The sequence below is a fragment of the Echeneis naucrates genome, chromosome 24 (assembly GCF_900963305.1).
Source record: "Echeneis naucrates chromosome 24, fEcheNa1.1, whole genome shotgun sequence".
NCBI classification, from domain to species: domain Eukaryota; kingdom Metazoa; phylum Chordata; class Actinopteri; order Carangiformes; family Echeneidae; genus Echeneis; species Echeneis naucrates.
Window position 1 is genome coordinate 16335773 of NC_042534.1, and position 15557 is coordinate 16351329.

The following is a 15557-nucleotide window of genomic DNA, read 5'->3' on the forward strand; positions in this document are numbered from 1 at the left end:
ATTATCTTATTTTTTTAAATCAGTGAGATACAAAACAGAGCATGAAGAGGGTTACTTTGATGGGAGTGGCTGAAATGTATCTGTACATGACTGTTTTGTTGCTATGATCAACAGACTTTATTTACCAAGGCAAGGCAAGTTTATTTATATAGTACATTTCATACACAAGTTCAATGTGCTTTACATGCATTACCAGTGAAAAGTTCTCATTCGAAAAAGTGTCCAAACTTTTGACTGGTAGTGTATATACAGAGAAAGGTAAGAACAGTGGCATGCATAAAATAATTGAATTAAAATGATTAAAAGAATATTCAGCAGTTTGGATAAGTTAAGAAAAGTACAGTGTAGGTTTTGCGCATAAGCACATGAGGGAAGACATGTTTAAAAGTATCAACATGTGATACGGATTTAACCACCTCTGGCAGTTTGTTTCACTTGTTTGCAGCATAAAAGCTAAATACTGCTTCTTCATGTTCAGTCAGGCCTGTGTATGAACAAACTGACCTGAGTCCATGGCTCTAAGATGCATGCTAGGTTTCTATTCTCTAAACATTATCAAGGAGGTGTTCTGGTCCTAAACCGTTGTAAACTAGCAGCAGGGTTTTCAAATGTATTCTAGGAGCCAGTGTTAAGCTTTTAAAACTTGGGTTACGTGCTCTGATCTCTTTTTTCTGGTTAAAACTGTAGTTTAACTAGGAGTCCAGTCAGTAGACCATTACAGTAATTGAGTCTACTGGAGATGAATGCATGGATGAGTTTCTCATGTTTTTTTTTTTTTGGGTGACCAAACATCTGATCCTTTAATCAAAGCTAGATAACTTTATCTACAGTACAGGCCAAACGTTTGTACACACTTTCCTATTCATTTGAATGAGAAGGTGTGTCCAAACGTTTGGCCTGTACTGTATATGGGCTCAGTGGGTGCAGTAGCATTTTGAAAATTCAAAATGAATTGTGAATACTAAAATAATTTACTGGGAGAAATATTAACATTTTAACAACAAGTACTACCCCAAGTCTATTTACAATCTTTTCAAGAGCTTTCAAGCCATCTTTAAGTATTCGTCACTGTACAATCTGCTCAGTTGCTGTTTTGCCATTCCTTGGTGGCTGCTTGCTACTTCCTCAGTGTCAGGATTTGGAGGCTTGGATTTACAGCCATTGTCCAAATACTTGCCACATGCAGTGAGGACATTTTAAAGATCAAACACAAAACTATTTCAGCAGCTCAATCATCACAGAGGGAATGAAACTTTGAGTTAGCTAAGTGTGCTTTGACCCCATATTCATTAACCATGAAGAGTAACCCCCCACAGAAGTGGCCAGTGAATTGTCTGCCCCAGATGCGTAACAGTATCACAGCTGAACTGCTCTGTGGCCAGATGGATCACACTGACACAGATTTCATTCTAAGTGACACTCACACACACTCTTACAATCGGAGAGACACACTATCAGGCCACAGAGTCCCCTGAGGCTTTGCTTTATTCTTTCATCCCAGCACTCACATTTTCTGTAAGTTCAAAGATCAAGACATGATGTAATCCTCCCATGTGCTTGTAAGTGCAAATCCTCATCTAGCAAAATGGCCTAGATGTAAAATGAGCTAGTTTAAATGGACAGGGTCTCCCTTTCACAGAGGGTATCAAAACCTGATATTCTCTACTCTGGTCTTCTGTATAATATTATATAATCATATGCATAATTGTTTATTCTATGATTGGATAATGAATGAGTCAAACCATAATTTGAACAAGAGACTTTTATTGAAGCAAAGTTGTTCTACAGTAGCTCGCTTTCAAATCTTCGATTTTTATGTTAGGGAAAAAAAGTAAACACAAAAATCATAATTTAAGGTCCTAGTTATTTGTGGAGCTTTTAATCTGCATCTTGTGGCATGTATGTATTTTAGAGCTTAAGGTGATAACAGGTGGGTGTATTTGAGGATAAACGCTAATGCCTGGTTTTGAAATTGCACAAAACCTTGTCTCCCTAAGTTAGGGTTGACGTGCCCATAAAACTGTACACTGTGGCAGAGCATGTACTGTATGGTGATAACATTGCCACATTATCACTCAAATTTTGTGATTGAACTTTTTTTTTTTCTCTCTCTTGCTATTAAAAAAAAAAAAACCAGGAAGCATCAGTTGCAGCTACACAATTACCAGAGAAATCATCGTCCTCACCAATTTGTGTTTCATGGCGTGTAGGACATAGAATTTGTAATAGGAGAAATTTTTTATGTTACGCTGCTAGCCATCCCTCTTACAGCAAAAAAATTGTAGAATCAGATGATTTCACTCCTTGCTTTGATTCAACAAGCAACACATGAGATATCAGAGGCAGCTTTGGAGGTAGGTCAGGTTGTCCAATAGGGTGAACTATTTTATTTGAGGTTGCAGGCCGTCTAAAAATGTGTATGAATGGATGAATGTGGCCCGCATTGTAAAGTACTTTGAGTGGTTCATTAAACTAGAAAAGCTCTATATAGATGCAGGCTATTTACCATCTACTTGGTTGTACTTTGTGTTTTCACATTTATAAGCTTTAAAAGCTGGATTTACTGGAGTGTAAACTTCTACAGAACAAAACTGCTGACATTTTCTGTACTCTTGACTTGACATTAATGCACAAAACTGTGTGTTACGTTGTAGCTTTTAATTATACAGTAGGTGTGATGGTACTTTAGGGTTAGTGTCAACCTGTATACTATACTATTATTCTACCAGATTCCAATCCACAGCATCACTTCCGCGGATGGTTGGCAGTTACAGTATTAACAGGCATTACATAATATGTCATGGCTTGGTTGGTAGATTCAGACCTATGGTGATGTGAACAGCCTGTGTCGGCTTCCATGCTACACTTGTATATCTCCATACAGTTTATTTTTTTAGTCTCCAGCATGATCCAACTGACAATACCTTTAATTTTCTATGGCTGGCTATGATAAATCTGCTCCTCCCAACAGTATTTTCACATCTTTGCTGGAATTAGATGTTTTGTTTTGTTTTGTTTAAACTGAAATCACTTGTTTGACATTAGAATATACACTGTCAGACTCGAAAAACAATCAAAACCTTATCTCAACCCAGCACTGAGTACCATATATTTACATTGATGTATACATTTTTTATCCTGGATGTTTTTTTGTTTTTTTTCCATTTTTAGTTTTTGCACTGTAAACCAGTCTTCCATGGGAACACAAACAAATCATTGCATTGTCACACTACAACAATATTACATGTGCTACTGCTCACTCTCATGATTGCGATTCAGCTAGCTGTATTCGGGCATTTTGGCAAGGTGCCATTGTGAAAGCTTAATCTAGGATGAAGGGGGTAGAGTTTCATTTGAAGCATTCCCCTGCTTAGGAAAAGGAATGTTGGGATAATATGATGAATGAGACTGAGAAAGAAAAACATACATCAGATTAAAAGAAAAGGAGGCAAAAAGGATTAAGTAGGGTGTTAGATTAGGTTAGCAATAAATATGGGGGGGATAATGGTTAAGCTTACAATTCTTGATCAACTTTGGGTTTACAATCTGTAGAGTTCGGAAGTCGACTGCTTCAGCTGCTCAGTAGAGAGAAGCTACTTGATTTTGATCAGAATTTTTCTTCTCAACCAGGAAAAAAACAAATGACACACACTGCACTACCCAGAAGCAACTGTATTCATAATTAAGGTTTAGTCAATTTTCAAAGTTTCTATGCTGCCCTCAGCTTGTTATGAAAGAGTCTGCACACCAGCACAGGTGTTTTGGCTCTGAGGCCATGCCACTACATGTGCCAGTGAGAATGAGGAAGCTGTGAGTTGTCCCACCCTAACAAATACTAAAAAGCTATCAGGAGAATGAGAGAGAAGTAAAGCGTGTATTTACACACCTACACAGGCTGTAGAAGAGCTCTAATAAGGCACAACAAGAGAAAACACCTCTATATTGGATTGTGACAAAGCATTTTCTAGATAGAAAATAAGACTTCTTTTTGAAAGTTTTCATTGCAATTTTTAAAAAAGAAAAGGTTCTGCCACTGATAAGTGTTTATAGTCATTTATTCACTTTACTGTGCCACAATTTTAGGTTTTAGAAGATGATGCATTTTTTTTCTTTTTATCTAGAGATCTAGAAATAACCTGGAAAGTCTGTTCACTGTCTGCATAAAGCACACCGGAGGACTGTGTTAGAGCCTTCTATTCTTCCTTCTATTCTTGGATAGACATGAAACTAACTAGTCTGAATTATCAATTATCAGAAAATATCTAATTCTTTCATTAAAAAAAGGCACGTGGACAGAGGACAGTACTGAGAAATTTCTGATTTTTAAGTTCTTTCACATGCACTGTTCAAGGTAAAAATGAAAGATTGCATTCTTTGTAGATCAGTGTAAGTCAGTAAACCTTTGGATTTGGGCAGACCCCCCCCACCTTCCCACGCTCTTTTCAAAAATTATGAAGTGCTGTGTTTTGTTTTCAGTTGCTCAGCAACAGGGGAGCCTGTTAGCAAAAAAAAAAAAACAAAAAACAAACCCAACAACTTTCATGTTGAGAAGTGTTAAAAATAAGAAATTTCACGCTATGTGTTTACACTTGACAGTCACAGGCACAAAATGCTCCTCTTATGCACTGAGGAGAGAGAGGACTTCTGATTGATCTCAACCAATATTTGAACAGTGTCCTGACTGATTTCTGGGTGATTTTCTAGGCATAACGCAATACACTAACTGCTGCTGAAAAGCCAAACCCACTGAGTCATAAATTTAGACAACAGAGTCTCTCTGCTAGCTCGAGGCCTGCTGTTTACCTGAGCTCAATTGGTGGCTCTCCTCCAAGCCAGGCCCAGTGTAACCCAACCCGAAGACCACATGAATGCAGAGTAGAGACGAGACTCTCGCAAATAAAAGCACCAACCTTCAAACGTTTAGCTAATACCTGTGGTGTAATGCAGGTTGTGCTGTTGTGTGGGAAACACACTTGATCTGTCATTAAACCATATTTACTCAGTATAATTAAAGATTAAAAGAGATTGTCTAGAGCTTGTGTTTGAAGTTTGAGTGTTTGGCTGCATCCTGCTCTGAATTCTTGCATTCCAACTTTATTTAAACTAGGAAACACCATCAGTGAGGTAATGGATATGATGTTAACATTGTCTGGATGTATTGAGGTGCTAAATAAATAAATAAATAAATAAATAAAATCCCAGTTTCAGTTTCCAGTTGCGAAATACATTTCCTATTTTAATTCAAGCAGTGTCTCCTAAATTATGTTTGGGATGTGCTAGATGTTCCAGCAAAAAGATATTTAGACTTGGTGGTAAGTGACAAATACATCATAATTTTGTTTGTTGACAGAATGGACCAAACAGTATGTAGAGCTATTTGTATGTCAACTCTTTGTGGTGCCACACACTGCCTCCACTTTGTATTTTTTTTTGTCCATGTTCTTTGTGTGATGTGACCATTTTCACATTGACTTCAATACAATATGTCTTCCTTTTACAACTGGTTGAGTTGCCCCTGATGATCTTCACATAGACTGCAGTTACTGCAGTAAGTAGTAATTTTAATTCAGGTTTTATTCTGCACAGTCTCTTCATATTATAGCTACCCTTGCTTTTTTGTGTGTTTATATAAATTAAACAGAATGGAATCAAATAAAATTGCCTTAATGAATTAGATTAAATATGTCTTCAGGATTTCTGCCTCCATCTTGTTCCAATGCGAATTAATGGGACTATTTAAACTAAACTGCACACTTTTATGAGGAAATAAAGGGGGAAGAAATAGATTTCTACACATTACATTTTTCAGTGTACTGCCAATTTAATACTATTAATTTTCATTCTATTGTGATTTAGGGAGAAATCTTAGACAAACTAAGTAAAGCCCCCTGTGTGGCTAGACAAGACCGGAAGCGTGTGAAAAATGTATTTTTTTTTTTTCATTTGGGTGAACAGATCCCCTTAAAACTTCCTAACATTAAGTAACATTTCTGCCTTGATGCTGACCCACAGATGTTTAGAGCGGCAGGATACAGAGTTTATCCTCCACTCGGCCAACACAAACAGCTGTGCAGATGTGCACTGTTCTCTTAAACCATGGATTAAGGCTTTGTTTGTTTTCAGTTGACTCATTACTGAGATGTATTGTACTCTTGTATTCAGTCGTGCCACCAGCTCTTACCATGGTTACTGGCACTGCAGCAATATCTGACTGTGGCTTGGTGAGCGGTAAAGTTAGAGAGGTTTCTTTTAATCAGCTTGATGTGCCTCTTTTGGGTGCACTGTGGCGTTTTGTTTGATGTGTTGAGTTGTTGGTGTGTTTTGTGTCCACAGTATGGCAGAAGCCCTCTGCACTTGGCTGCTTATAAAGGCCACATTGAGGTTGTGCGCATCCTGCTCAAAGCTGGCTGCGACCTGGACATCCAGGACGACGTGAGTAGACTCATTTGTCCTGTCTGCTGTGTCCACCTTCTCTCCAAATTTCATCCACCTCCGACCTGTTCTGCAGTCCTGATTGATGTTAGCTGCAGCTACTTCTCTTTTTGCTTTCACCTCCTTAAGTTGGAATAACTGTTTTTTGAGATTTTCATTTCTTTATTTTAACTTAATGGCCTCGAGTGGCCTTGAGTGGGACTCCTTGGACATCCCACTTGTGGGACTGCCCTCAGGATGCAAGTCCTCCTTCCCCACAGATAGCGATAACCCAGATCTCTGGCACTGCCAAATACACTCTCTGTGGTCAGCAAGCTCTGCAACAGGTTGCAGTACATCCTCCAGGACTGGAGGGAGCAAGAGGTGCAGACTGAGGCAGGAAGAGGTGGAGGAGGAGCAGGATGGGAGAAGACAGTGGAGGAGGGCTGGGGAAGAGCCTGGAGGATCAGGGAGAATGAAGGAGGTTAGCCAAACCTGCTCCTACTGAGGCAGTGGAAATCTGTTCCCTCATTCTTCCTTCCCTGAGCAAAATCTCCTCATCCAATGCTCCTGAAGCTCCTACTGCTCCTGTTGCTCCTGATGCTCAGTTCTTATCCAGCTTTTGATGACCCTCCTCTCCACATCCTGCTTTTCTTGCCTCTCCTCTTTTTGCTGGGGAAATCACTGCTCTTCCTTTGCTCTCATGTTAGACCTGGCTGGCTAAATCTTGTTTTACCACTAATCTGTTATGTGTGCAGGCATTCCATTTATGGTTTACTATAAATTAGAACTGGATCTTTTCCCTGGGACTGTGCTGAACTGTTTTCATATGGTTGTACAGACCACACAAACTTATAACAACAGTGCTGTGGTTTATATAATTGCTACATTGAGATCATATTAATATCATTAATGCTTCAGTAACAACTTTACTGAGTTTTGGAATATCTTTGGGTTAGGGTTAGGGTTACTCTGATCATGTAAAAAGAAAAAATTGTTTTGGGAGGATTTTGTATTATATTGTAAGAAGCATTGTGGGATCAACCCACTGATGTGATTGATGAGTATTTCATCTCACCTTCAGAAAAAGGGAGAAACATATTTGCCAGAAGGTTGAACTTTTTTAACTGCAAATCAAGAACCTAGAAATATGTAAATTAGGGTACACAAAGTAGTCCTCTGTGAAAAAGGTAGCATTGGTTCCATAAAAATGTTATCATTCAGCTAAACTAGGCTAACTTCATTCATTAATCCATCTATGTGTTTGTTTCTCTCAGAGGAAGCAAAACTAAAACTAAATGCTAGAATTCAAAACATTTTTCAAATAGTTAAGTTTTTGATCAGATCAATACCTGTTTGTAAAATGAAATTATTATTAGTGTGAAGTACTAAAATAAAAAGCTGAAATTTAAATTTTAAATGAATAGTTTTTTCTGTGGGGTTATTTTCTGTTCCTGTTGTTGTGTGTTGTTAGTCAGAGGTGTGTTTCTGCGTGTGTTGGCAGGGGGAGCAGACAGCATTACACCGGGCTGCCGTGGTGGGAAACAGTGATGTTATCAGCGCTCTCATCCAGGAAGGGTGTGCACTGGATAGGCAGGACAAGGTGAAGCTCAAAAGTCTCTTAAATACACAAAAACAACACAAAACACTGGATGGCCACAGCGAAAACCAATCTGTGATCTGCTCTGCTTCATTTGCCATGAAGAATTGGATATTGTAGGAAAAATTGGTTGTTCACAAATTGAGTTAGAAATAGTGATTATTTCCATAACACCCATAATACCTTGTTTTTCTGTCATTTGACATTAAAGCTCTACCTTGGGAATATAGTACAAATTTATCTTTGTGACAATTTCATGCAGAAAGTAGCCATTAGAAAATGAACTGTGGCCATGAAGGAATAAACATAGTCAGTAACAACACTAAGACTGTGGCATTAAATTAACCACTGACAAGAAAACATTCCCCACACTGTGAAGGATGTCTTTTGTCTTTTGTCCTGTCAGGATGGAAACACTGCTCTCCATGAAGTGTCCTGGCATGGCTTCAGCCAGTCTGTCAAACTGCTGGTGAAAGCCGGAGCCAATGTTCACGCAAAAAACAAGGTAAATTAAAGCTGTAGAAATTTGCATTATGATTAATATAACATGAAGACTACTTAAAGTTTCTCTTTTATTTTTCTTTTAACTCTAGTGTAATGGTGAAGTAAATATTATTTACATTTAGGTTTACATGTAATTTGCAATTTTATCAAGCAAAACTTACTGTAAATAAATTGTACTCACTGTTAAAACCTAAAAGGCAAAGGCAAATAGATGCTCCATATATTTTTTTTTTTCTTCATCTCTATTAACAACTTTCAAGAGACAAGTAATTTCTGCTCTGTGAAGAAAAGAGACCGTTATAATTAAAATTTCACATTCATCTCTGGGAATTGTTTATAAATTGTTTATAAAAAACCTAAAATATTTATACAATTCAGGGTTTCTGTTAGTTACTCCCAATTTATCTAACATTATACTTTGACTGCTGTTTATCTCACTAGTTTTGCCATGACTTAGACTGTTTAAATATGTAAAATGTATTAATGAGATCTTGAGCTCTTTTCAGCGACCGTGAACAATGACTTTCTTCTGTTCTTTCCTCCTCTTCCTCCAGGCTGGGAACACAGCCCTCCACCTGTCCTGTCAGAATGGTCACACCCAGAGCTCCAAGGTCCTGCTCCTGGGAGGGTCCAGGCCTGACAGCAAGAATCATGTAAGATCTCTTTCCTCTTGGTCTTTAGTGGAGCACTTTTAAATATTGTATTTTCAGTTTCAGCCCAAAGGTGCTTTTTACTTGAAATCACAACCACATATGAGGAATTTGTTTTGGTGCTAACAATAAATACAGAAGAAGAATGTTTGTGGTCTACTTGGTGCTAGTGTGTCAGTCTGAGGATGTAGGTTAGTGGTAGAGTGGCATGCTTTGCATGCTGAGGCCCCAGGTTCAAACCCCAGCCACAATACAAACCAGAGGGCATCTGGTGTAAGAACTGTAATCAGATAAATCATAGAGGTCAGCTGACTTGCTGACTGTGTTTCACTTATGAAGTGTTAAATTGTTGTTTGGTCCAGAACCTTTTAAAATATGCCACCTGTAAAAATGATTTAATTTCTCTAGGTCCATAATCAGATTGACTTTCATGTTATGGCAGGATAAATCACTTGAAAAAAAAATTAAATTATTAGATTCAAAAGAATTTGATAATCTCTGAGTAAGTTTTTTTTTTTTAGGCAGGGGACACCTGTCTTCATGTGGCAGCCCGCTACAACCACATAACTGTGATCCGCATCCTGCTGGGAGCCTTTTGCTCTGTCTCAGAGAAGAACCTGGTGAGTTACTGGTTAACAGATAGATTCAGTATTTAGCTGGTTGTGGGTGTCCTTTGTAGTTGAATTGTGTGACAATATTCGGACTATGAATTGGAGTGTTTTCGTTATTATATTTTTATATAGTGCCTGATGCCTGAATGTGATGACATATACAAAATATGTTTGCTTGATCTGTTATCGTAAATTGTGAATTAAGCACTTAAGTCACATAATTTATTTTTATCTGCACAATTGATTGATTTAGCATTAAATGTCTTGAGTTTTGAATTGTATAAGACTAGTTCTCACTACACCATCTCTTGTTCTCTGCCTGCACTTTTGTGTATGTAGGTTGGGGACACGCCGCTCCACGTAGCAGCTGCTCTGAATCATAAGAAAACAGTACGTCTGCTGCTGGAGGCAGGTGGAGACAGCCGCATCTGTAACAATGTGAGTGCCTGCAGCTTCTTTTACATCATTAATGCTAAGAGGAAGTGTTGGCACACTCAGTTTGCCTTTCTTCATCTTCAAATCAGCACACAATGCTGTTGTGTTACCAGGCCCAGGCTCCTCTTGTGCTAAGAGCAGCTCTCCCAGCCTCCTGTTGTCTGAAGCTTCACTAGCATGAGCTGAAATTGGGATCATGTTTCATAACATTGAAAGAGGATTTGGAAAGTTGAAACTAAATTCTGTGGTCTTTCAAAACAGGAAAAAGGGATTCTGATATGGACTGAATATGTGATATAAATTAATAAGCAGATCATAAACTGCAGCAACTTTGTGGATAAACCACTCAAGGTTTAACTTGCGCTCTCTTCATTATGTCATCTTATTACACATTCCCTTTCTGTTATGCTTAATCAAGCCCACATGGAAATTTAGCAATCAACTGTTTTATCTTGATGAACCAAGTTGTACTTTGAGTATAACAATAGCGGATTGAAACGCATGATTCATTTTCTTCCACCTGATTTTCTTGAAATGTTAGCTATCCGCTACATTTTGATGCAACTCCATATGAACACATTTAATAACAATTAAACCATTTGGAAGTCATGAAATTGTAGTTATATTTTTTCAAAGCTGTTCTGAACTAAGTGCTAACTAACTAGGATTTGCTGTGTCTCAGAGAACGAACCTGTCAGCAAAACATTAGCGAATGAATAATTCACAGCTACTTTAAAAGGCAAATACACTTACAAATTTAGAACCAAGGTTTTAAAATGTTGAAGGTGTTTTTCTCAAAAATAGATTTAAATTAATATTATCTGTTATTTTTAATAACTTAAATATATAAATACATTGTCACATTATTACCATAATTAAAATTTAGAAGTTGTATTTATTCATTTAATCAGGTAAAAAGTAATGTCAATGTAGGACAGTTAACCCATGTAGGACACAAAAAAACAACAAGGGTTGTTTATTCCATTACTGGTTTAGAAAATATTCACAATGACTTGAAATGTAAAGCCCCATCTCTCTATGTTTTGTAGACAGTTAAGTGTTTAGATAGCCATTGAAGTCAATAGCCACACACAAAATACTTCACATAATGGAGTCATCATCGCTACACATTTCATGCCACAGCCAAACTCCAGAGGGAGTTTAAACTACCGATGGAAATAAACATTCATGTACCTGGGAATTAGGAATGAGAAACTGTCTCTAAGGTAAGTCTGTTCCAATGCTGCCACTGTTTAGAATTGAAGTTAATAGTGATGAGATGTGTTTGTGTGTGTTTCTACAGGCAGGTGAAACTGCGTTGGACCAGGCCAGAGAACATAACAATCCAGACGTGGCACTGCTCCTAACCAAAGCACCCCAGGTGAAAGCAGTACCTGCCAGTCTAACCATTAGAGGCATCTGTAGACAAATCTCATGTTTAGAAATCAATTTTACTGATTCCACTGACTGTGTATTGATTTAATTAGTACACTATGAAAAATTGTAAAGAGTCTGTGGTAAGGCGATTACTGTGTAGTGTTTAGGGTGAAATCTGTAACATGACACATGACAGTAAAAGATAAGCTCTGCTGTCATGACACTGAAAGATGCCATGGATAGATTCAGATTCCCTAAATACATCTTGAATAATCTTGATTTAGTGTGTTTTTTTTTTTTTGTTTTTTTTTTCCCCTTCCTACCTGTGGTCACAGTCATTTTTATTTCTGTGTTCAGGTGCAGAGCTTTTTGCGTGGCAGGAGTGTGAGGAAGAGGAGAGACAAGCTGAAGGCAGAGGGCAGAGCTCAGTCTGTGCCAAGAGATGAGATGTTCCCCTGTAAGGTAAGAAATGGATCACTGTGGTAACGATTGTCTTCCTTTTGGATTTAATGAATAAGAAAGGATGGAAATATGAGAAAGGGGTGCGATAAGAATGTGGTGCGTCTTCCGCACCACATTCTTATCCACTTCATCCAATGAAGTGATGAATTGATTGATTTGATTGAAAGTTTAAAATCATCATAGTTTCTGATTGTATCACCTTGCTGTATTTATATGCTAATATCTCTGAAGAAGATTTCACTTCATTATTAATCCTTGACTTGTTCTTTCTTAACCCATGTAGCACACATTTAATGCCAGTTAACCTCTGCCCTGACTGCAGGGGTAATAAACATAATATATGGAGTAGGGGACAACTGTTGTCCTTGAGTTTGATGAAATCCTCCTCATTACAAAATGCTTAAAGGAATATTTACTTCTTCTGGGCTTCCTCAATCAGAGGTCATCAGCTTTAATCACGAGTCAATCTCATCAGAATTGGAGGTTGAACATCTCTTTATAACTCCCTCTGATCTGAGTATTTTGGTTTGAGTATAATCTTGTCACTCTTGTTTGAGGAACCTTCATCCAAACCTATTCAACACGAGCAAACTAACAGATCTGAAACTTCTTTTTCTTTTTTTAACAGTTGTGAGAACAAGAGCCCACTTGTCAACAAATATCTCATTATAATTTCAGAGAGAACTGTCTAAACTTCAAAATTATTATTAGTCTTTCTTCTGTCCTCAAGGTATCCATCTTTTCTGCCTCATCCATGCATCTTTTTCTGGTTCAATTTACACTGAAATTTCTGAAGTGTAGGGTGTAAGAAACTAACCCAATGCAAAGATTTCCCAGTGTCTTGCTATAGATTGACTGGGAATTGTATTCTTTGTAATGGGTGAAGGCAGGGTTCACCTTGGAGTTCACTGGTGTATTGCAGGAGCTGATATATAGATGAAAACAACCACTCACATTGTGTTTTGGGCCTTTGAAAAGTTGCCAGTCAGCCGACACTTGCATTTCCTGTGGATTGTGGGAGGAAGGATGAGTACCCAGAGTGAATCCATGCATGTACAGGGAGAACATGCAAACGCCACACAGAAAGACCTGTCAGTTTGAATACATAACATTTCTGCAAGACAAAAGTGCTAACCACTGAGTCACAGTGCTGCCTTATGGTTTCAGGGAATTGCCCTATTTAAATGATGGAAAATTAGCAAATTTTAATATGCGTCTGTCAGATAACAGCTCATACAACATGTTTATGGGAAATCTTTAAAACCTGCTCCGGATCGTTTCCGTTTTTTATTTCTTTTTCAGTGTCCTGATTGCTTCAGTGTTTCCAGGAAATTGCTGTAGCAATCATCTCCTTCCTGTTTCCTACAGGACAATGCATCTGCTGCAGATGACACCCAGAGCAGCGACCGAGCTCCCTGCAAACATGCTGAGGTGACGGAGTCACATACCAGGAGGGGAAAGAATAGGAAGCAGAAAGAAAAGGTAGGCCCCTGCATGTCAGGTTTGAGAGGCTAAATGCTGCTGATGATCTGGACAAGGGGTGACAATGAGTGTTTTCGCTATTATTGTCAGGAAAAAGTTTTGACACACTTTGTCATTCAAATGAATAGGAAAGTGTATCTAAAAATTTGACTGTTCTTTTAACTTGGAGTTATTCCTAACAGAGGTGTTGTTTGCTTTTACAGCCATTCATGTCCGACCCCCTCCGCCGCAAAGAGACCAAGCACAGCGACGCCTTTCACAAGAGGAAGAGTAAATTGCGGGGAGTCTCCCCGCATGCGTCTGCTCCTCCACACAATTTTAAAGCCTATCAGCTTTACACATTGTACCGGGGCAAGGATGGCAAGATCATGCAGGTATCAGTTTCCTGTAGAGTCAAAGTAAAGATTCTCATTTTTGTAGTGTTCAGTTATGTGTTTATTATCAAATTCAAAGTTGCTGGAGGGTTTTTGGTGTGTTGAGGCTCATCACTGCCACATTAGCTTCTACTAATATGTGTATATATCACTTTATTTGGGCATTCTGCAATGGGAAATCACAGGAAATGACCTGAATGAATACCTTTTTAAAGGGCAGGCGTTTTATTTCCAAACATATAAAACATGTACAGTATGTGCCTGACTTCATTACACTACACTGGGTCAACTGTAAATCAATAATAATGAGGACAATTACAAATTCAAGAAGAAGCTGTCTGAAGGAAACGGACTCATTTCACTGATGGAGTTATACTTGACTGTGTGCCTGACAGGACAAACCTAAACAGTAGATATTTCATCTGTAGCAGCTGTCGGAGCGATGTTCACTCTGTTTCAGCAGATGTTTGTATTACTCCTTCCATTTGGCGAAGAATCTGCTCTCACAGTATACACAATGTTCTACAGGAATATATGGTATATATGGATACACACTGTTTGACTAGCAACTGTGTTGCAGGCTCCTTTGAATGGCTGCCGCTGTGAGCCGCTCATCAGTAAACTGGAGAACCAGCTGGAGGCCACAAAGGAGGAGATGAAGACTGAGATCCTCACTGTCCAAGACCTGATGAACAGCAAGATGGGCCAGCTGGACCGCAAGAACAAACACCAAGTAACTCAGACAAGCTTACTCGCTACACGTGGCTTTACATGACACACAGAGGGGAGAACTTTCATTCATTCATGGTTATCTGTCTCGAACTTGACGTGGTGGTGGATATATTTCTGATTGTGGCAAGCGTACAAGGAGTTAGTGGTAGTACTGCTTCCCCAGATCTTTGGCTGAATAAAAAAAAAAACAAAAACTAACCTTGACTACATTTCTTAAATGATAAAAGATCAGGTTATATCCCTATGGCCTGGTTGATCCAGGAACAAAATACACATTAAATGAACTTTGATACAGTCTTCAAGCACACTCTGCACTCCCCAACTGTGCTAATGTTGGCATAGAGCAGGTTATATTTCTCTGTTTCTGTTAAAGTGGAAGTTAAATGTAGTTGTGCATGTTTAAACTGTGAGTGAAAACCCATTTTCCCCTGGAGGCACTCCATGCATAAAACATCTACTGCAATACTGTAAGATAAAGATGAAAACACAAGCATGCATGAGTGGTGATCCTTGGTTCTGGCATCGCTGGCCTGCTGATTCTTTTGTTTTTAATCTGGGGAAATAAGTATCCTTGTGTCTTTCCAGTATTTTAGGAAAATTGAAGTGACTAATCTTTCATTCTGAGTCAGAATGTAGACAGGAATGTGTAATCACTGAGATCAGAACAACAGAAGATGATATGTGTGCTCAAGGTAAACATCTTTGACTAAGGGAGAGCAAAACAAGAAGATGTTTAATCAAAGCATGACTGTGCTGGAAGGACAGTCACACACAACACAAAATACCCACACATTTGTGTGGGAAGGGAGAAGAACAGCCAACATGCAAGTTGACTCTTCCCAAAAATGTTCTGAATGACGGTGATGGAGAACACACCCTAACAGCATGTCTTCAATCCTGTTCTGCTGTATGTGTAGCA

The 15557-nt window shown here is 38.5% G+C and overlaps 1 protein-coding gene across 4 annotated transcripts in view; it reads left to right on the forward strand.

The window, feature by feature from the left end:
* ankrd6b (ankyrin repeat domain 6b) overlaps positions 1 to 15557 on the forward strand; it is a 32248-nt gene that overhangs the window by 13125 nt on the left and 3566 nt on the right. For 2 of the 4 annotated variants that reach the window (XM_029496817.1, XM_029496818.1), the window contains exons 3-13: positions 6334 to 6432; positions 7916 to 8014; positions 8418 to 8516; positions 9070 to 9168; positions 9687 to 9785; positions 10116 to 10214; positions 11515 to 11592; positions 11946 to 12050; positions 13419 to 13532; positions 13736 to 13906; positions 14487 to 14639. In XM_029496817.1, the coding sequence (XP_029352677.1) occupies positions 6334 to 6432; positions 7916 to 8014; positions 8418 to 8516; positions 9070 to 9168; positions 9687 to 9785; positions 10116 to 10214; positions 11515 to 11592; positions 11946 to 12050; positions 13419 to 13532; positions 13736 to 13906; positions 14487 to 14639 (1215 nt within the window). Of the gene's footprint in view, positions 1 to 6333; positions 6896 to 7915; positions 8015 to 8417; positions 8517 to 9069; positions 9169 to 9686; positions 9786 to 10115; positions 10215 to 11514; positions 11593 to 11945; positions 12051 to 13418; positions 13533 to 13735; positions 13907 to 14486; positions 14640 to 15557 lie in introns of all 4 variants that reach the window. The other 2 variants (XM_029496815.1, XM_029496816.1) reach the window with 1 other exon arrangement.